General features: G+C 38.0%; 1 protein-coding gene across 1 annotated transcript in view; it reads right to left on the bottom strand.

Moving 5' to 3' along the window:
* The window catches only part of Mroh2b (maestro heat like repeat family member 2B), a 59350-nt gene extending 39470 nt beyond the window's left edge, over nucleotides 1-19880 (bottom strand). The window contains exons 1-17 of the mRNA XM_051182492.1: nucleotides 19371-19880; nucleotides 17348-17409; nucleotides 14736-14846; nucleotides 13585-13744; nucleotides 12796-12894; nucleotides 12232-12386; nucleotides 8295-8435; nucleotides 7885-7977; nucleotides 7717-7786; nucleotides 6589-6702; nucleotides 5717-5790; nucleotides 4356-4478; nucleotides 3832-3939; nucleotides 2226-2382; nucleotides 2036-2076; nucleotides 1245-1386; nucleotides 359-402 (exon numbers count right to left, since the gene is read on the bottom strand). Coding sequence (XP_051038449.1) covers nucleotides 359-402; nucleotides 1245-1386; nucleotides 2036-2076; nucleotides 2226-2382; nucleotides 3832-3939; nucleotides 4356-4478; nucleotides 5717-5790; nucleotides 6589-6702; nucleotides 7717-7786; nucleotides 7885-7977; nucleotides 8295-8435; nucleotides 12232-12386; nucleotides 12796-12894; nucleotides 13585-13744; nucleotides 14736-14846; nucleotides 17348-17409; nucleotides 19371-19386 — 1710 coding nt within the window. The 5' untranslated portion in view covers nucleotides 19387-19880. The remainder of the gene's footprint in view (nucleotides 1-358; nucleotides 403-1244; nucleotides 1387-2035; nucleotides 2077-2225; nucleotides 2383-3831; nucleotides 3940-4355; nucleotides 4479-5716; nucleotides 5791-6588; nucleotides 6703-7716; nucleotides 7787-7884; nucleotides 7978-8294; nucleotides 8436-12231; nucleotides 12387-12795; nucleotides 12895-13584; nucleotides 13745-14735; nucleotides 14847-17347; nucleotides 17410-19370) is intronic.
* Between the last annotated feature and the right edge of the window lie 1805 nt (nucleotides 19881-21685).

Here is a 21685-nt window from a genome sequence, read left to right as displayed (position 1 = left end):
AGATTCTCATTAACCTCTGCTTTATGAGTGACAAAGAATGAAGGGGATATAAAGTCCATGAAGGATCAAGATTTAAGAGAGAGAAATAGTAAGTAAAATTGCCAAAATTCTCTTTAATTCAGTCAAACCAAAGAACAATTATTATTGTTTCCATTGTGACTTAAAGAAGACTTAAGAGATGGTTTTCACATGCTAGTCATTTCCCAAAGCTAAGATCTTCCTTCCTCATTGAAATACATTCTTCTGCTGTTAATTTTTAGTTAATAAGAGCCAATTGGATCCTCCAGCATAAATAGTTCTTGAGTTTCCTCACTTACCTGCTGCTTATGTAAGTAGTCAGTGTAAGACCCACCCTTACCTGTAGCAACATGGTTTCCCACAGCACAATGCTGGAATTATTTCCTAGAAATGAAAATGGATGTAATAACATCAAATAAACCAAGATCAATTCTCCCTGACTCAACATCTAGCTCCAACTTAAGGGTTTCTCTTTGTTCAGGATGAGTGTTTTGATATGAAATTTACTATGTTGGCAACTTTAAAGTTCTTGTCAGATAGAGTGTCTCTAATCTATGATAAAATCTAGTTATTTTGCTAATTTCAGATTTAATGAGTGAAATGACCACATTTCATAATGCATATTGAACATGTTAATATGAATAACAATTTTTTTCTGTTGTTTTTGTTTTGGAAAGCTTTAATGTGTCTATGTGTGTGTACATGCACACACACTACTGTATACATATGGAGGTCAGAGAACAACTTTTGTGAGTTGTTTCTATTGGATTCTGGAGATCCAACTCAGGCTGTCAGGCATGGTGGCCAGTGTCTTTACCCAGAAAGACATCACCCAGGCCCTATTTTTATTTTATCATATAGCTCAGGCTGGCCTCAAATTGCACTATATAGCTGAGAATGACCTTGAACAAGATTATTTCCACCTCTCAAGTTTTAGAGGGATATATCAGCAAGTAACAACTTTTTTAGATAATAGCAAAAGAAAATGTTTCTACCTAAGGGAAAAGATCAGAGCAAAAATAAAAGTTTCTGTAAAACCACTACACCATGACCATTTGAGAAGTAGAGAGTAAAGAGTCAAGTAAAACAAAACAAGAAAAAATCAATCTGATTGCCTTAATTGCCTAAATTAGACAGTTTTGCCTTATGGATTTACAGATAAGTGGTGCATCATTTCTTTATTGTCTTGCCTCCTAACATAAAGACCCCACCAGATTCCCTCATACCTTCAAGAGGCTCCAGAAGTTCAGGCAAGCGTGTTTTCCACAGGTCTACCAGCTTAGGATGGATTATCTCAGGCACTATCTTCAGAAGTCCTATTGCACTGGCCCCACATAATTTCCCTAAACTGGCCAGCATAGCTATTACCTAAAGGCAAGGAGGAAATGAGCATCAAGTGAGAATGTATTTAGCTGGTCTGCCTCCCTTTGTTTTATTATTCTTCTTTCCTTTCATTCCCAAATCGGATGCTCTTTTAACAAATAAACCAAGTCTCTCCATACTTATTTAAGCAAAGTTTATATTTAGACAATTCTTTCAATTTTTTGCCCTGAGGCTAAGGGTTTAAAAAATATGGAAATAAGGCAGAGAGAAATTAATGAAAGTAATCAACACTTAGATATTCTTATTAATTAAATAAGGACATGTAGAATATTGTCTGCCTAAGATACATAGGTGGCCAGATAGGGAGAAGAGAAATATATACTGTACATATGAGATTTGATTGATGGCATTGATGGATGAGATCCAGTACATATTTGTTTTAATTTTAATTTGGGGGGATCTCATCTTGTATCTGAATCTGCATTCTGTGTTTATTTTTAAATAATTCAACTTTAAATAAGAGTTTCAGAGTGAGAAGATAATGTTATCATTAATAAGTTGTCATGAATGCTATAGGCATAGCAGAACATTTATCTTTCCATTTTAGTGTTTTGGCAATTTTTCTCAGGATTTTAACTGGAGCTGTCCACATTATCAGCTTAAATTCATCCCATATTGGTTCTTCGTAACTCACCAAAAGTCGGGCCAGCAGCTGCTGTGGTGAAGGGAGTTTCACTAGAAAGAGAAAGCAATTTTTATCACCACCACAGGGAGCCAGGAAAATTTGTACTGGGGTTGGGCATGAGCTCAAAGTTGGTTGGTCGCCATTCTGAAAAGAGTCTCTCAGAACGGAAACATTTTGCTTTATTTATGGACATACGAACCAGCTCCCGTAGAGATGACAAGTGCTGTTGACTCCTGGATATCACGCTTCTTCTTTTCTTCTGCCATAACTAAAATTCTGATGATGTTAAACAGGTAGTCTAATGTTCCAGTGTATTCTTCAGGTACCACGAAAGTCAGGATCCGAGGCCACAATACCTATAGAGAGCATAGGGAGGGTCACTTTTTGTTTTCCACACCTCCTAATATTCACTTATGTTTCTCCCTTTGTTTTAGAAATGTGTCTCTTGTGTCTTATTATTCCAGTCCTCAGGTCAAGTCAAAGAGAAATCAAGAAATAAAATGTCTGCCCATTCATGTTTGAGTGCTAGTTGTAGTGAGTGTGGGGAGCACTTCTCCCTGGAGTTGCTTACTGACTTTGCAGCAGAGAAATTCTTCCTTTTGAGTGATGGCTGCAGGCACTATGGGTAATCCTGCCTCTCCTGGCTTCCTCAACAATGCCAGAGTTCTTCTTTTCAAAGCAACAACTGCAATTACCCCACACATCTCTCCTGACTCTAGCATTGATGAGAGACCGTCCTAAGTGAGCATGAAGAAGAGAGGACACTGATTGCGCTACTGTTACTCCCTGTCCTTTGCAGTTCCTTTGACACTTTCCCTAGTTCTGATAGCATTGACATGGACTTCCTTGCCTTTCACTTGTATTTGATCACTAATTTCCCTTTGACAGTAAGATTTCTTATGACCTCTCCTGTTTCACTCCTGTGCTGGTACTGCTATGGTTCCTATAATTGGCATCTGACAATACAGTTTCTTTCTCTTAGACTACTTGTGTGCCCTCTCATGGGATCCCTACACTGATTCTTTTGTGTATTTAGCCTTTGATTACCATTTTCATTAGTTCATCAACCATAAGCCAAGAGTCCATTATGCCTGATTCTATAAAGATTTGCCCCCCTTAGCACTTCTGGGATATTATTTTTTCTGCTCTATGGACTCCTTGATCAGAGGGTTTCAAACTTAAGTCTGCACCAGAAATACTGGCACTTTTTTCAGTTGTAGACTCTGATATGCTCATTTCTTAGGTTTGGGATGTAGCTTCTAAATATGCTTTTGAATAACTTGAGAGATACACACTAGCCTATGTGAAGCCTCAGATCCACCACAATTGGAGGAGGAGGGCCTTTTGATTATCTCCCGGTTCTGCCAAGGATTTTGAGGCACTAACAATCTATTATCAGATAGTTTTGCTCAAAAAAATAATTTCTCAGGAGCCTCTCTTTGAAGTTCAGATTAACTTGTCTCCAATGAGCTCTGATCTGAGCCTGGGTACATTAAAGTTACTCTCTCTGCTTTGCAATATTCTAGGTAGGTTAGAATAAGGGGAGAAGAAATATGTTAGAGTTCTTATGAACTACGATGTGCTATGTACATTAAGTAACTCATAACCATTGCCTTAACTAGAAAGTTAATCTGGTTTTGTGAAACCTCCCTCTGCAGTGTGCTGAGCATCAAATTCAATTTTCACAAAGAGAATATTAAACAAGCTAAGGATGTACCTTGTGTGAACTCAAGACTTTACCCAAAAGTGAGTAGGTCCCTAAACTGGTGATCACAGTTATTTAAGTGGTAATGAAAGTTCCTTACCTGGGGCATCCCAATCACCAGTGGGTCCAGACATTTTAAGGCCTCAAGGCTTGTTTCTTGAATGGATTTCTCCTCCCTTTCCTCATCTGGGGATTTCATTGGTTTTTCCTTTAAGAAAGGTTAAACAATTTCCTTTAACCCTACTTTGGTGCATTTTCAAACTCTGGTGCAGAAGTTTCAACCAAAGGGCTCATGGGGCACAGTGATCCTGATCCCTAACATCAATCAAGTCCCCACTTCAAAGGGCCTTTGGAGGAATGGGCTGGAAGATACATGACTGAATTAAATACAAAAGTTAGGTTCCTTCCTCAGAGAAAATTGATTTAACCTACTGCATGTTTACTTTAAGTTAGAAATGACATTAGTGAAGGGGAAAGGGAGCCAAGAGAGCCAGGGACTTAGAGAAATAATAAAGGAAAGTAGTAAGACTGAAGTTATGGTTGGGAATCAAAATTTTCTCTGTGCTCCATTGAGTCAACTCTACTAAAAGGAGGACAGTAATCAAAACTGTAGTTCCTTCATACCAGGTTCCTGTTGGACATGGCAAACTGGGTGAAAATATAATCAATCAATGGCCATCCTTCTCGAGCTTCAATGTAGCCCTTTTCACACATGGTTTGGATGAGAAGAAGAGTGGACTTCCTTACCTGGAGGAAGAGTAATGCACCTGAAATGTTTTCTGCTTCATAGAGGGGAGTTGGCCTTCCAATTTCCTGTAGGTGTCACAAACCATCCAAAGGTAGGGACATAAAAATATATATTTTCAGGCTATCATGATAGAATCCAGAATCTCTTAGAAGAATTTGTTCTCTTTATAAGGCTTCCATAAAGGGCCTGGTTCCAAAGTATTGTTTCATATATGGATTAAAATGATTGTTAACTTTTATTATAACTTTTCTAATATGAAAAACTTGAATTGAGTACCAGGACACAGGAAACATCAGGCACTATAGAACTTCCTCTGGATGGTCTCAGGTTGAAAAACAGGATATCTATGCTAAGAAAAAAAACTCATGGCTTTTTTTTTTGGGAGGGTGGCAGAAGATGAATTACCTTTATTTATTTTTGAGATTATAATACAATCACATCATTTCTCCATTCCTTTTTCTCCCTCCAAACCCTCTCATATATATTCCCCTGCTCTTTTTCATACTTGTGGCCTCCTTTCTTTCATTAATTGTTGCTACACACTTACTAAATATGTGTGTATGTACAACCTGCTCTGTCTTTATAATGTTATTTGTATGCCTGTTTTCAGGGCTGACTATTTGATAGTTGATAACCAGTTGGTGTGCTCTTCCCAGTGAAAATTATTTCTCTCACTCTCAGTGATCCTTAGTTATTGTAGTTCTTTCTGTAGGGTTGAGACCTCCTGAACTTCCCTATGTCTATTGTTATTGTTCTTGTTTAGCTCATTAAAAAAACATAACATTTCTATTAATTTTGTATGTGCATATATATGTGTGTGCATGCTATAGCACATGTATGGAGATAAAAAGACAACATGCCAGAAAGAGTCTTTCTTTCCTCTATGTGGATTCCCTTGGGGTTATTTCCCAGGTTGTTATGCTTAGAAGCAGGTACATTTTTTTTTCACTGAGCTATATCTTTGGCCCACATCTTTATAACTAACCTTAAAAAAATCTATTTGAAGAACATTGCAGTTTTGGGATGGGCAAAAATCTTTTGTTCCACTAGGAAGCCTTAGGACTGTATGCGAATTAGGATATAATTTATCTTTTGGGATTGAGTTCTTTTAAGAATGACACTGATCACTGAGCAATTTATAAAGAAGTTTCACACTAAATCCTCAAAGAACTGGAATAATTCCAATCATTCCTGAAGCGACCACCAACCAAATGAAAGTACCTATTAACTTTCTTACTTTTACATTGAGGTCACTCATGACAACTTTGACTGATTTTTCGATTGAAGTTGTGTGATTCCTAAACTTGGGCTCTGAAAGACAAAAGGAGAAACTGAGATAAGACATAGTACCATCTAGAATGAATGAAAATATATTAAAGTCACACAATTGGAAGGCTCTGGTTGTTAACATCATATGTTATTCATGCCCCTCCTATATGTCTTCTTTTCTAACCCTGTCAGTTTCTCTTTATGTTTTCTGTTAACATCTGTTTGTTCTGTCATAGATTAAGTTCCAGCATTATTCAATATACTATGCCCAGTGTGATAGCTGAGAAATTAATAAGATTATTTTGTATTGTTATCAGCTGATTCTTTGACAACTAGATTTTTAAAACTACCATGTTATGAAAAACAAATTCTCATATTTTACTGAGTGCATAATATCAACCATTTTATAATGTTCATTATTTTTAACTGTACCAAAAAAGAAAAAATAGAGGAAATTAAAATTAAAGATATTATTGAAAGAGATGCTCACTATTACAAAGATGTGATTTTGGTAGTAAAGAGACAGAATAATTACATTATACCTTGTTCTAAATGTAGAGAATTCTATACCCCTTCATTTTTTATGATTAAACCTCTTCACTAAATTGCTGTATCTTCTAAATTTTAAATTTAGTTCTTAGAATTTCCTCAATGAAATGCATTCGTAAATTTTACAAAAGAAGATGAGTAACAGAAAGTGCCTATTTCAATGGGGGACATTACAGATGCCCAAGAGTCTTCATTTTTATGCACAGAATACATAGCACAGGATTTGGGAACTGTAGGCCCCTGTTACCATCTGCCTTATAAGTTGAACTATCCTGGCTTCATAATACTCACCCTCGGCATTGATAGCTGATCGTAACAAAGTTAAGATTCCCGTTCGAACAGCCTCATTGGTACTTCTTATTTGTTCATCTAAAAATTCCAGCAAGTCTGCAGGATTGGCATGCCCTGCAGGTTTAGAAATATCAAACTTGTGAGAACACCTTCAAAGAATTCATATTAACGTATGTTGATTACACATTATATTATTTTAATATGTGCATGTAACATACATGAGAACTTATTTTCTTTTGGTTGTGAATGGGAAGAGAGGAATGTTTTCATGAGAACTGTCAAGGCCACTCTGGTTGGTTTTGTGACTTCCAGGCTTCTGGAGTAATCTGAATTAGTTAAGCAGTTTGTTTTCTAGAAACTTGTAGGATCTGGGTTTATCTGCTCAGACCTGTGACTTTGGTCTCATGTGGAAGTTAGGTATTCGTAGACAATCTAGAGAAGGCTAGCAGAGTGGGTCATAATTCCAAGGAACCAGTGTCCTATAAGAAGAGGAGAAGAGGCATACAAAGGAAGGGGCATGGCAAGAACACTGAAGATAGAGCCAGAGACTGCACTGATGCATCATAGCCTACAAGCTAGAGGGCTACAGGACAGAGCAACGCAATGCCTGGCTAGAGGGAAAGCTGTTTGTTTGGGAAGTTATGAAAGTAAAGTGAATTAGTGAATTAAATTGGGAAGAAGAATGTACATAATCAGAGGAGGTAGGAGAGAATAGAGAGGGCTGGAGTGATTAATTGCTTAAAAGAAGGAGAATTTTTATTTTTTAACTAAAGTGCTTGGAGTCAAAGGAATGACCAAGGACAAAACAAACAAACCATGACTTTGGACTCAATAGTATCAGAGCATCTGATGTACTCATAGAAACAGCAACTAGTATGAGAAATTCATACTAGTTTCCCAGAAAATCTTTTGGTTGGTAGCAGATAACTCTCTTTGCAATCACCTAGACCTGGAGCAGTCTGACATGACTGGTCACTCAACCCATGACACTCATCCTGAGTTCTTTTGAGTAGAAGGGCAGGTAGAGGCTGCTGGGAGCTTTAGGAACATTCTATATGTGTGGAATCATTTCCATCACCTTTGTTATTTTGAGATACTTTTATTAACACTGTGGATGCTGGGTCATACCTAGAATAAGGAAACAGCTTGAAGCTTCAATTTTGTTTTCCTTTATTGGAGGCTCAGGGACTCTGCAGATCTGAATAGAGAGGAACAATAATCAGGAAGTAGGCAAGAGTCAAAAGGGGAGAAATAGTTTACATTGAACAAGCGGGTTTGACAGCGTGGACTTCCTACCTGGTGGAGCAAACTGGTGAGGATGGATCTTCTCAGGTTCTTGGGAAGGACAATGTCATAGAGGACTGCTGCAGTCAGTATCTGTTTGAGACTCTGAAATGGAAGCACTTGTGGATTAGGTGGACATTGCCAGTGAAGCAGCCACACAGGAGATGAAGGCCAGTGATTACATTTTGTGAGAAGAACATACTTGACTTTGCTGCAGTCACAAGATTTCTTAGTGACTCTAACCTCATCTGCTTGGAGTGACAGTTCCTCATTCCCCTTTGGAGTTTCCACCAACAGTTGTGACAAGCCCTGTGTGTCTGCTGTGTTCCCAAAAGCATTTAAGTGGAGCTACTGAACTGGTGTTTGAGTTCCTCAAGCTCATTGAGAGTTAGGAAGGTTACACATTGGGTCTCTCCTCTCACCTGTGTGATGTAGAAATCACTCTCCTTGTCTTTGTACTGGATCAGGAGCCAGGGTACTTGGCTCAGGGCATATTCATGAAAGTCTTCCCGATGCAGCAGAAGGCTTATGGTGGGGCCATGGACCTTGATTATGGTCAAAGTCTGTAGAGGCAATAAACAAAGGCCATTGCTGATATTGTGCTATACCTTGAGTATAGTTTTCAGTGCCCTGAGTGCTTTGGAGACAGAAATCTCCTTTAGAAAAAAAAAAAAAAACAAAACAAAACTTCAGAAATGAAGCAGTTCTATTTTTGGAAAATGTACAGGTAATGAATGCTGCTTCATAACTCTATGCTGTATATCAGTTTCCTCCAAATCAAAAACTTCCATTTTGGAGGGAAGCTTGCTAAGACACGGGATGTGAAGTAAAGCACCAGGATATTTTAAGGGGAGATGAAACATTCCATCCAGCAGGGAAATTTGTTTCTAGTGACAGAACCCTTCACTGTTGGAGATTACAACCTTTCATTTTTCAGGGAAGCTGACAAAGACACAAGTTGTTTATTAAGAGGAGGTGAAACATTCCATCCTTCAGAGAAACTCATTAAGCTCAGGAAAAAGAACTCAGTGTCTTCAGGAAGTTCCTGAAACTGAGAAGATTCCCTTGGTCCCTCCCTCCCCATGCATATATAAGCAGTAAGGATGGCTGAGAGACATTCTCAAGCAAGCTCAATTGCCTGAAAGAATCAGAAACCAGCTGAGCTACCTGGGAGGGGCTGAGGTCAACTGAGCTACCTGGAAAGGGCCCCCTTCAATCCAAGAGAGCCATTTTATGTGGCACACTGTACGTTTCTCATTTCTATCAGCTTTCACCTATGCTGGGATGGGCTTTCCTGATGCACCTGTCTTGCAGGAGTCATTTCTGCTCCTGAAATTAACTGCTATATCCCCAATAAAACCCACGAGTTCACCAAGTTGGACTCTGGTGATACTTTAATCTGTTGTCAGTTCCATGTCTTTGATGAGTAGATGTGTTTTTCACGTGTCCCCAAGAGAAGTGTCACACAACATTCCATATAACTTTGACACTTCTCCATCACACCATTTTCTCTACAATATTTTACTTACTTTCCTCCTTTTCCTAAAGGTTTTTGACATCCTGTTCTTAAGCTTCTACCTCCACTTGTTACCTCCACCCATCCCAGAAGTCCACTGTAGTCTAATTTCCATTTGACATTAGAAAAGAAAAACTTTCAGAGCATAATATATGACAAATATTCATCATAAAATCCAGGAACCACTGCTATATTTTTCCTAAAATATTAATTTTTAAATAAAAATTAACAGTTTAGTGAATACTTTGATAGCCTACTTTCTGTAGAAAGTATATGTGGTTATCTGCAAAGTTTTATTTTACCAAAAACCATATAAAAACTTAGTGGCTTAAACAGAACCATTTATTTCACTTGAGACTGTGTCAGTTGAGGGTGGTTCTTCTAGTCCGTATTTTTGTGAACTGCATACTTTCCAAGACTTTCCTTGATTGAGTTCTGTAGTAGTAGATTGTAGAGATTTACTTGCTGTTTTGAAGCTTCTTTCTTAGCTTCTGTAATTTCATTCTCCTTTTTCCTCTTCCTTCAGAAATCTTTCTCCATCCTCTGTCTTGAGCTATTCCTTTGTGTTTTCCTGGAACTTAATTTTTGCCATCTTCAGCTCCTAATGCTGTTCTTGGACAACAGTATCTAATATCATTCACTTGTTATATAAATAATGATGACACCCAAACCTATGTGGCTAGTTTTTTTTTTTTTTTCTCCTTAATTATGAGCCTTAATGTATCCAAACTTGCTAACATACCAAAGGCATTCAAGTCAGTATGTCTGTGTTAAACCCATTAAACCCACTCCCTCAAACTTGTTAATTCTTCTTTGTTCCATTATCTAATTTAATGGCAATAAGATCACTTAAATCAGAAATCTAGGACCCACCTCAAGGGCCTCTATTTCTTGCACTGTATGCATCCAGTTCATATCAAATCCTGTTGATTCTGTTTATCAACCTCTCCCTCCTCTGATCAGAATGATAATGTGATAATTGATCTTACCATTTATGACCTGGAATAGCTTTATAACCTTCTGACCATTTTTACCTCCATTTGTCCCTATAGGTTGAAGTTTGAATTATCCTCCATGAACCGATGAATTTATACATTCAGCCTCTACCTGGTGGTATTGTTCTAGAAGGTTGTATAATGAAGCCATGAAATGAAGCCCATGTTGGAGGAAATGGGTCACAAAGGGTGGGTTTTATAGCGTGGTGTCATTTCCTTCTGCTTCCTATTTCACCAAGGTGGTATGTGATGAATCCCTGTTGTACACACACAAAATTTTGCCACTTTTGAGCTGTCCACAAGTATGCTTTCCTTTTGTGTTGAATTGTGGTGTCCTCTCAACTAAGAAAATAAATCCTTCTTCCCCTAAGTTGTTTTTTTTTTTTTTTTGGTCAGGCTTTTGGTCACAGCATCAAAAGTATCTAAAATATCTTTTCAGTGTAGCTTTAAAACTGACATTACAATAATTCTCCTAATATTCAAATACTTGTTGGGAATGTTTCAAAGAATTAATTCCTTAAAGGAAAAAGTCCCCCATCTTGTGCAACATTTATGTCACTTCATTATATGACCAAGATTATTTTTCTGGTTTCATTCATTTCTACCTTTGATCTACTGTTCCCCTTCTTCTACTGCACTTGCTAAAGCATGCCTGTTACCCCATTTCAGGCTGCATTGCAGTGGATTTGATTCTGCCATGGAATGTAAGGCTTAGTTTCAATGCTACAGCCTTAGCAGGGCTCGTGAGCGAGTCAGTGTGCCCTACTACTTTGTTTAATTTCTTGGTTGCTTGCCTGGCTCTTCCTGTGGGAAGTAAGGTGTATATCCATGAAATGAAGTCTGCTATGCAGGTACCCTAAAAGGAGAGATAACTTTAGAAGTTCCACAGGCTAAAGATTTAGCCACCTTGGATGATCCCAGAATTAGAAAGTAATTCCAGTCTTAAACATTTTTATAAGGTTTAAGAAGACAGCAAGAAGAAACCTAAACAGTATATAATCTAGCTTACCTTAAAATTTATATTAATTAAAAATTATATTAAGCATAATAAGGATGGAATTATATATGTGCAAGTATTTTGTAATTTATTCACCGTAAAGAATTACCCTATTTTCACACATCTGAGTGAATTCTTTTGGCATTGTTTATCTCATTGTGTTATTGGTAGACACCTGAGAATTTTTAAATCTATTGCTTTTCTCAATGATTGAGTCCAAATGTAGTTTATGAAATAGGAAATATAAAAGAGTTGTCATTTTCTCATTTACCAATTTGTTTTCTCCACACACTGGAATAGTAGAGTGGGTTTTTGGTCTGTTCCAACTTTGATATATCTCCATCATCTGGAAGCGGGTCTGGCATGTTGTTGTCTTTCAAAAAACTTTAGATGTGAAGATGGATAAATAGTGACTTGAAGTCCATAGAAAAATTGATAGAGTTGATATAACCCCTAAAATATAATTAGTGATACCCACTAGAATTAAACTTATCATGTAAGAAAGAGAAAAGATTTAAAAAGTTCTGTAATTGCTGATTTAAGTCTCAGAAATTCTTTTAAATATACTTTAGTAAGGCCAGCCTGGTCTATAGAGAAAGAGAATTCCAGGACATCCTGACCTACAGAGAAAGAGAGTTCCAGGATAGTCAGGGTTACACAGAGAAACCCTGTTTTGAAAAACCAAAAAGTGTCTTTAATAGCTTGAAGTGTAGACAAGAAACTAAAGAAGGTCACTAAAACAGTTATATAATTATAGATTTGGTATATGTGTGTGTGACACAACTAAAGTCTAAATAGATGTCACCAGCATGGTGAGGATGCAACTTGTGCCTATTTGAAGCCCAACTCACATTCATGGGTGAGGCCTGAGGGGCCCATTTCTCCATTATGTACCGGAACAGCATGAAGATTTTGTCAGAGAGTCGGTGAGCATCCAGTTTGGGATAGGGGAAATCCTTCCAGTGATTGACATACTTGTAAATGGCCTTGCTGAATTTTTCAAGGGCTGCATTAAAAAAGTACAACCACAGACTGAGAAAAACATAAAGATGGGAAGAACCTTGAATTTATTCGAAAAGAGAGAACAGAGAATTAGCAAAAGTTTCTAAATCATCTTAAAACTTCATCAAATAAACACATTGTTTAGGCAATTTTAGCTCATAAATAACAAATGTAAATTAAAACTAGCATGATAACTGTTACTATGAGATACTCTGTCCTGATGGCATATATTTAACTGTCAATGCTACATGCCAACCAGATTAAGATATTCTCAAAATGATGGCAGAGCAGAATTAATATAGACTACAGACAGACTCTCTGGAAAATTCCTTGTGATCTATCTGCACTGCCTGAGAAGTGTCCTGGAAGCATGTTTGGAACTTCAGCACAGAATACATCTCAGGAATACCCACCTATGCAGAAGGTTTGCTTCATACTTTCAGTCTCTACCAGCCTGAGCATGGTCTGCATGGTGAGCAGTGTCATCATCATGAAGGGGATGCTCTGGGACACTGCAGTGATGGGCACAAGAAGAAAAGACATCACTCATTTCTTCATGTGGGAAATCCTGACTCTTTCCTGTAGCTAGAACAAATACCACAGGATTGAATGGCACAGGGTAGACAGATGAGGGCCAGAGGGAAGATTATGATCTTGATCTTCTCCAAACTGAAAGCCTGAATATGGTTAATCAAGGTGTGGTGGGTCAGAATGAAAGCACTAGCTATATAACCACCTATATATGTTGATTATTGACAAGTAATTGCTTGTTTGGATCGTTAATTCATAAATGTCCTTATCTCCTACCTAGCTTTGCCCCTGCCCCCAAGGTATAGGAAATATGACAGGTGCTGAATAGCATCTCTTCAATAAAGTACTATAGAAAATGGTGGAAAACATTTTTTTTCTATGTAAGTTGCTAGACTCTTATGCTTCATGGAGAATTTGCTTCTGTGGATGCAAAGACAGAAGAAGGGGACGAGAAGGATAGAAGACACCTCAACCCTATTTAGTGCATCCATCCTGAATTAACAGCTGGTCATCAGGTTCATCTATGCTCATAGCACCTCTCATCTCTTTCTATCAATGTTTTTTAGTGCAGTAGAACATAGACATTCTTATCTTTTGTCTTAACTTTTTTTAAAGGTAATCAATCATGATTAGTTATTTTCTAGGGAACATTTGGAGTGTTTCTTTTATACCATAGCTGGTTGCTAGTTCAGCCAGGGCAAGCACAACAAATTCATTTGGCAGCTCCAGAATCCTGAAGTTACTTTGCACTTCATACATCACAGAGTTAAAATCATGAGCAGCAAGAGACACCAACACCTCACCAGCCAGCATTCTGATTTCTCTGAGAATCTGAAAATTAAAATAAAAAAAAGTAGAAGAGTGAGTCTAAAAGAGGGGATAGTCTATGTAATATTCTAAGTTCACATAGGTTTAAGATAGAGAAGAACAGACTGTTTGAAATTCATAGTGCAAATCTCTCAGGTAGGACTCAATAAGTGTGAACGCAGAGGAAATTTTTATGTGGCTCTTATATACTTGGGAACAATCTATGTTTCTTTGTTTCTTTTTCTTCTCTTCAGACAGTTTCACAGATGTAGTTCAGGCTGACCTTTAACTCCTAACCCTCCTGACCCACACCTTTCCAAGGACTGTATTACAGGCATGGGTTACTAGATTATTATTTTCTTGCTATTTGATCAGGTACCTTGATGGCAGAGTTTATGTTTTATGTTTAAGAAATATGAATTACTGTTGTTGGATAAGTAATGGTAAAGGGAATTGGGCCTGGCGTTTAGTGCTTTAATTTAGGTGTAATTCTGATTTATTGTCTTAGAATTTAGAAATAATGGGAGATACTTCTATTTGTTGTGATGGTAAGCTGGGTAAATTTCATCAACTCCCCTCCACTAAGGGAAATGAAACCAAAACATGATACACAAAAACTTTACCCATAAAAGCATCAGAGAGCTTAACATAGAGCATAGAGAATTCCTGAACTAAGATTTGGGAAAAAAAAATCAGACAAGATAAGGAGGCAGATGTAGAGAGGAAGTGATAAGGGACCCAAAAGAACTGTGCGCCAATGAAATCAACTCTCCCAAGTACAAACTTCCTCATCTAAAAGATGGTTGGACAATGTTTTCTCAAAAGTCTTTCTTATATTTGTCTCATTTCCCTAATCTGTGCAATGGTAACCAAACTACCACAAGGAATAAATATTCCGATTATGGTTCTGCCAGCCATGAAAGGCAAGTCTTTTGTGTATTTACATGGTGTATCTGAGTCAGGAAGTCCTCAATACAAGCCCTAGGGCACATTCACCACCAAAGCCCAAACTTACATCCTCATCCCTCATGTCCTTAGAAGTGTAATAAATCAATTTTTGAACTATTGCATCATCCAAGATGTCAGTATTTTGAATAAAAGAAGCGAGATGACTGTAAATGTCTTCCTGTGAACACAGAAGGGTACAAAAGAATTAGAGTTTCAAAAATAAAGAACTCAGAAGAAGCCTAAATGACAACACTAAATTGACACACACACACACACACACACACACACACACACACACACACACGCTGCACAGAGATCTAGACTTTCTAAGCATATTATACTTCTTCAGGAGCCAAAGGTGTACATACAGAGTAACATTAATTCTAAAACTTATTTTATCCTGTTATATTTCTAAGACAAGATATAATTGAATAGAGGTTTGAGAAGTCAATGCCTGCCTCTCAGATCAAAGTGTCTGACAGTCCCAGTTGTAGAGATGCCAAGGAAGTGTCCATCACCTGAATTGCTGCTCTTACAACTGGTGTCTTTGTTATGGCACTAAGGACCACCTTCTATCATCCAGGACATTGCTTGCACAGTGAAGCTGGATCCCAAGGAGTGTTACAAACTTTCATTTCACCCACGCCCTTACTGAGACAATATAGGGACCTTCTTGGACAGCAGTGTAGCACTGGGAGACATGTCATTTGAACACGTGCCCATGGTGGGGCTTTTACAAATCTTGTAGATGCTGACATGTCCTGTGGAAGATGAAAGAGAAGCTAGAGTTCTCAGATCTCCAATTGCCTAAAGAACACACCTCCAGGAATAGTACCTGTGTCTATGGGGTGAAATAGCTGTCTTTATGTCAGCATAGTAATCACTGTGCTCCACAGACCCTAGGAAATGTTAGAAAAAGTTATAGATTGTCTTTCTTGTTTGTGTTTCCTGAGATTGTTTTAGCACCCACAAGACCCTGTCTTACTTCATGTGTATTTTCTGATTTTTTGAAGGCATGTTCTCTTTGCAAAGGTCACCCTATGGAGCCTTTACCATGCTTTGGATCTGGAATAGATCCTTTATTTGTAACATTTCACTAATGTTCACAATAATGGTTTATGAACATATTGGTGCAACTAGACTCATAACAGAGGAAAGAGTCATGGAGAATTTCATTTGTGGTTACTGTTGAGTGTTGATGCCACATTTTGAGTGTGAGTACTTGAATCTTAGCTGCATCCTTCACACATTGGTTGCAGTGATGGCTACTTTTATTTTGATACCATATCTGGGCCCATTTCCAATTTTTGTTTTTCAAAACATCACACATACAGGAATGGCTGGCTTCACACTAATTTAGGCCTGCCTGATTTAGATTCTGCCTCTTGAATGTTGAGATCAAAGGTATGATCAACTATGCTTGACTACATTTCTAATTCTTTTAAATTATTACTTGTTTTTACTTATGTGTATGTTCCTGTGTGTATCTGTGTACATGTGTGTACAATGACTAAAGAGGCTAGGAGAGGGAGTTAGATTCCCTGAAACTAGGGCTGGTGGTTATGAGCTACCAGGTGTGAGTGTTGGAACCAAACCAGGTCTTCAGCAAGAGTAGCCTGTGTTCTTAACTGCTGACCTGTCTGTCTAGACCATTACCCCATTTCTATTGACCAATTTCCACCAGCCTAGAAGTAGTTGCTAAAAGTACTATTCTTTAGTTTCTCCTCTAGAAACCCTGTTTCAGTACTTAATCAGTCCAGAAATCATTTCCGAAGTGTTTCTAAGTTTTTGAGAAACAGTGCTCTATGGGAACATTAGTTTCTGTTGTGAGATTCACAAAATGGTTGTTAATTACACCTAATGTTAGGACCGTCTCTTTGAGCTTTACATGTCTTATTTGTCATAAGTAGACAAAGTTTGAAATAAGTAGAATTCCTGATAGTGAGGCATAATTTTTGGTATTTTCTTTAAGCTATCAATATGCTTGAGCATCACTAAGTCACAGTACATTGTCTTTCTCAAAAGGCTATTTTGAACAATTAATAGGGTGACTTTGTTGATGTGAGATGGGCTTCTGTCTGGATATGCTATAGCTGTCCCTATTTGGGTAAGTCACACAATGTATCACTGCTTCATTTTTCTCAGTTGTTGAATGAAAATAGAGATACAATATCATAGACTTGTGAGGAATGATATTACATAATACATGCTAGGTGGAAAGCATCAAGCCTCCCACTTCATAGACAAGTGTTCAATGAAAGGCAGTAACTGTTATTTGGCTCTTGATACCTGCAAAGCCTTCAATTTCCAGAGAAAATTTAAGGTTGTGGGACAGCACGATAGGTGAACATGGGAAGTCTTCACATTTTTAAAGCACCCCTCACATTACAAAGGAAGAGAATCTAAATCACATGGTTGTTAATCTGGCATTTCCCACTTTCCACTTCTAACTGCATATGGTTATGAGCAAATATATCTTTCAGGAACTTCTGTGATTCTTGAATGGTAAATACCATTATTTCAGTACTGTAATGACTTCAATTACAAATGCATTTTCTAAAAGATTTAATGACATAAGAGAAGCCAGAAAAAAAAGGAAGCTGAAGCAAAGGGGAACATATATAGAACATCTCAATTGCTGGATTAGAGAAGACAAATGGGAAAGAGATCTTTGCATACCTTGCTAATGTTGTCCTCCTTACTCAGCATCCCAATAGTGAGGTTAATATCGCCAAACATTTCTAAAATGCATAGAGGAATAATTAAAATATGCATCAAACTGCATCCCCCACTAGCAGCAGTCACACAAAATCACTTCTTGTCTGCCTCCACTCTCCCCTTAAAAATACCCTGTCTTCCCAATAATGAGATTGATGACTATCGTATATGCCATTATAGAGCCTTCATCTAGTAGCCGATGGAAGCAGAAGCTGATACCTATAGTTAAACACTGAGCTGAGCTCCTGGAATCTAGTTGCAGACAGAGAAGAGAGATGAGCAAAGGGGTCAAGACCAGGCTGGAGAAATCCACAGAAACAGATGACCTGAACAAGGGGGAGTTCATGGACTCCAGTCTGACAGCTGGGAAACCAGCATAGGACTGACTCAGACCCTCCCCCCCCCCCCGAACATGGGTGTTTAGTTAGGAGGACTGGGCAGACTATGGGGCCTCTGGTAGTGGATCAGTATTTATCCCTAGTATATGAATGGACTTTGGGAGCCCATTCCACATAGAGGGATACTTTCTCAGTCTAGCCATACAGGGGAGGGCCTAGGCCCTACTCAAAATGATATGACAGACTTTGAAGATCCCCTATGGATGGCCTCACCTTCCCTGGGGAGCAGAAAGGGGATGGGATAGGGGTTGCAGGGGGGCACAGGAGAGGAGGGGAAGGTTTGGGAACTGGGATTGACATGTAAAACAATCTGGTTTCAAATTTAAATAAATATTATCAAAAAATCAACCAACCAACCAACCAACCAAACAAACAAACAAAAAATCCCACCACCAACAAAAAAACTATGTCTCTTTTTTTCTCATTCCTAGCTCTTGACAGTAGTAATGTATTGCATTTATATTTCCTATCCCCAAGTGACTTGATGCTAATAGATGTGTAGTGACATTCTGAAACTAAAGGTGAGTGTAAAGGTACAGGAAAAGCATGCAAGATTCCCATTTTGTGACTCTGATCAAGTGTTTAGCACCCTCTACATGTCCTCTAGCAAGGTTTGACTTTCAGGTTCAGTAAGATAAATCTTTTACATTCGACTTTAAAATTAGAAGAAACAGTGGGAATCACTTCTTGATTTTTCTTCCTTCCTCCCTTAACGAGCCTGTGTTTGTCCCCTATACTTTCTTGTTTATCTACCTTTTTGTGCTTTCAAGGACCTTCTTCTGGCCCCATGTTCATGACCCTTTGCTTTTTCTAAATAAAGACATAACTATTGGGATTGTGTTTTCCAAAAATATGTTTTTTGATAAAAGACTATAGAAAGTAATTAAATGTTGTCACTGCAGCCACTGCTGCAGGCACTGCCACCATTATCACCACTACAACCACATTAACAGCAGCAACAATAGAGTTGGAATCAAAAGACTGCAGCAATTTCAGGCTAATGGCAGGCTGGCAGGAGGAAGGGGTAAAGATTTCCCACCAGCCTCTGAGTCAAGCACATACCCTGCTAGTATAGAACTTTAGGTAAAGCAAAAGATAAAAGATAACACTGTTAAAAATTGGAAGAAAATGTTCAAAGATTTTAAAATACTCAAAATTAAATACAAAACTGTCTTTCTGATATATATATATATATATATATATCCATATATGTAGCTATCTATACATATATATGTGTATGTCTGTGTGTGTGTGCGTGTGTGTGTGAGTGTGTGTGTGTTCATGCATACTATATATGCCCTTTCCCTCAAATACATTGAAATTCAACTATTTCAGCCTTCCAGTCTATCACTCTATCACTGGCCCTTCACAATCAATGTTTTATCTATTTTTTAAAAAGGAGAAAATAGAGGGAAATAATTTGACTTCAGCAAAGGCCTTTTAAAAAAATCTTTGAGGTGTAGAATCATGCAGAACAAAAGAAAAATAAAAACAAAAAAACCCCAAAAACAAAAAACAAAAAACAAAAAAAAAAAAAAAAAAATCCCCATGTGTATTCTTACTCCTCAGAGCCCGGAGATGCTTACCTGTGTATTCCTCCATGAGGGGAGTTGTCTTGGCTCTTTTAAATTTTACAAGAGACAGTACCTAAGTATCAGAAGCAGTTCAGCTAAAAAGTCAGTGAAACAAGTTGGCAAGTTTTTCACATAAGGTTCCCTGAATGAAAGGCCTTCCTCACTTGATTGGCAGGGTGATCTGGGAGCTTCTGGTGATGGCTTTGCTCTTGAGGTAGATGATGCTGAATTCTACCACCGTCACATTTTGTTGCTTCTGAGCTCCTGCTAACCAAGATGGCTGCATCTCACCCAGTGTTGTCTCTTTGGAGGAGACCAGTATGTCTGAGGAGGAAGAAATTAGAAAGTAGGACTCAAGTCATTGTTATACAGGAAAGGAGGTGCTTTCTCCATTGCTGGGTTCATTGATCAGAAGTTTAAGAATGATTTGTTTTGGTGGCCACTTTACTGGCCTGATGTTGGCAAAGCTTTTAGGTGGTCTTGATAGTTCTATTTGGTGAAAGTCAGTCACACAACTGGGCATGCTCAGTGGGCCGGAATGCCTGTCAAGGACAGTTGCAAGGAATGACCAACTGACACAGAGGTAAGGCCATGCCACTCTGGCCCCCTCCCCACCACTCCTCACTGACTTCTCAGAAGCTTAGTCATCCCACAGGCTTAGGCTTTTCCTAGGCTCCTTTATATCTATTTGGTTTCAAATGATTCGTTACATTATATTTTCATAAGGTGAATCTGAATCTTGTCCAAATGCTCAAGAGGTCTAAACCCATGTGATTGCAGTCTCCATTACTGAAAAGATGACTGTGAAGTAGTCTAAACAATCTATGGGGCTGGATGTGAATGGAAGATGCTCATAGCAATTCTGATGGCTGCTTCTTAGGCTGTTGTCATTAAAGAAACTTATTTCAGATCCAAAGATGAAGTGCTTAAAACTAGACTTTTGGCTTAATCATTCTCCAGTGAAGAATTGTATTGATATATATATATATATATATATATATGTATATGTATATGTTAGATATATTTCAAATATATAATTTTTTTACCATATTACCCCAACCACTTTTGTCTTCATCCTCCTTTATACGTCATATGTTTGGTTTTCTTCCCCCAGTCTCCCATATATGTATGTATGTATGTATGTATGTATATGTGTATGTATATGTCTAGAATCCAAAACTCAGAAGAAAAAAATACCTGTCTTCTGAGCCGTGTTCCTACCACCAATAAATAGGCAAAACTTTTTGAGTGTGCTCATTGTGATTGGCAAGCATAGCAGCTGCTCTTCTGACATCCTGACTCATTCACACCATTATCAAAATGATCTGATGTTGCTGAAGTTTCTTGTCCTGCCAGGTCCCATAACTGCTTCAGCCCCAAATAAGTTTCTTACTGGATAGCTCTTTCTTAATTATTAACCCATAGCCACAAGTCTATGTATTCCTACATGACCTTATCTTAACTAGTGAATGCCTGGCGTATCCCATCTTCCTGGTCTCTACATGGGGTCCCCTCTAGTCACCTCTCTGCTTCTCTCCCAGGCTTCTCCTAATACTCTAGCCCCACCTATCTCCCTGCCTCTATTGACCAAATAATGTTTTATTCATCAACCAGTAAGATAAATATACACAGAAGGACATCCCCCATCAGTCTGAGGATTGGTGAGTCTGAGCGCTACTGTGATGGTTAGTGGCACCCTGGATCTCAATGCTCTCCCAAAGTATATGCATGTAAGTCACATCTTCAGACTAAGCATGTTGCATTTACATATTTATGGACACATATTTACATATTAATAAGCACATGTAGACATGTACATAATGTAATACTACTCACCAGAAAAATGATATTTTGAAATTTTCAGTCAAATAGATGGAACTAGAAGAAACTATCCTGACTGGGGTAACCCACATACATAAAGGAAAACATGGTATGCACTCACTCATATATGGATATTAGATATAGAGCAAAGGATTACCAGCTTACAATCTACAACCCCAGGGGAGCTAGGAAACAAGGAGGACCCTAAGAGAGACATATATGGACCCCTGAGAAGGGAAAAGGGACAAGATCTCCTGAGTATTTACATATTTATGAATACACACACATATGTGTGTATATATATATGAATATATGTGTGTGTATATGTACATGTATATGTACATACACAAATATGTTACAATAAAAATGAGATCATGAATTTTAATGATAATGTGTTGGGAGATACATTGGGGAGGGAATGAAACAGGGGAATGATGTAATTATCATCTCAAAAGATTAAAAAATTATAAAAATGACAAAGAGATAAGAAAAAATATGCTTTTGGA

The sequence above is a fragment of the Phodopus roborovskii genome, unplaced genomic scaffold (genome assembly GCF_943737965.1).
Source record: "Phodopus roborovskii unplaced genomic scaffold, PHOROB, whole genome shotgun sequence".
Lineage (NCBI taxonomy): Eukaryota > Metazoa > Chordata > Mammalia > Rodentia > Cricetidae > Phodopus > Phodopus roborovskii.
The sequence above is the reverse complement of the archived record's forward strand: the minus strand, read 5'-3'. Positions and strand labels throughout refer to the sequence as shown.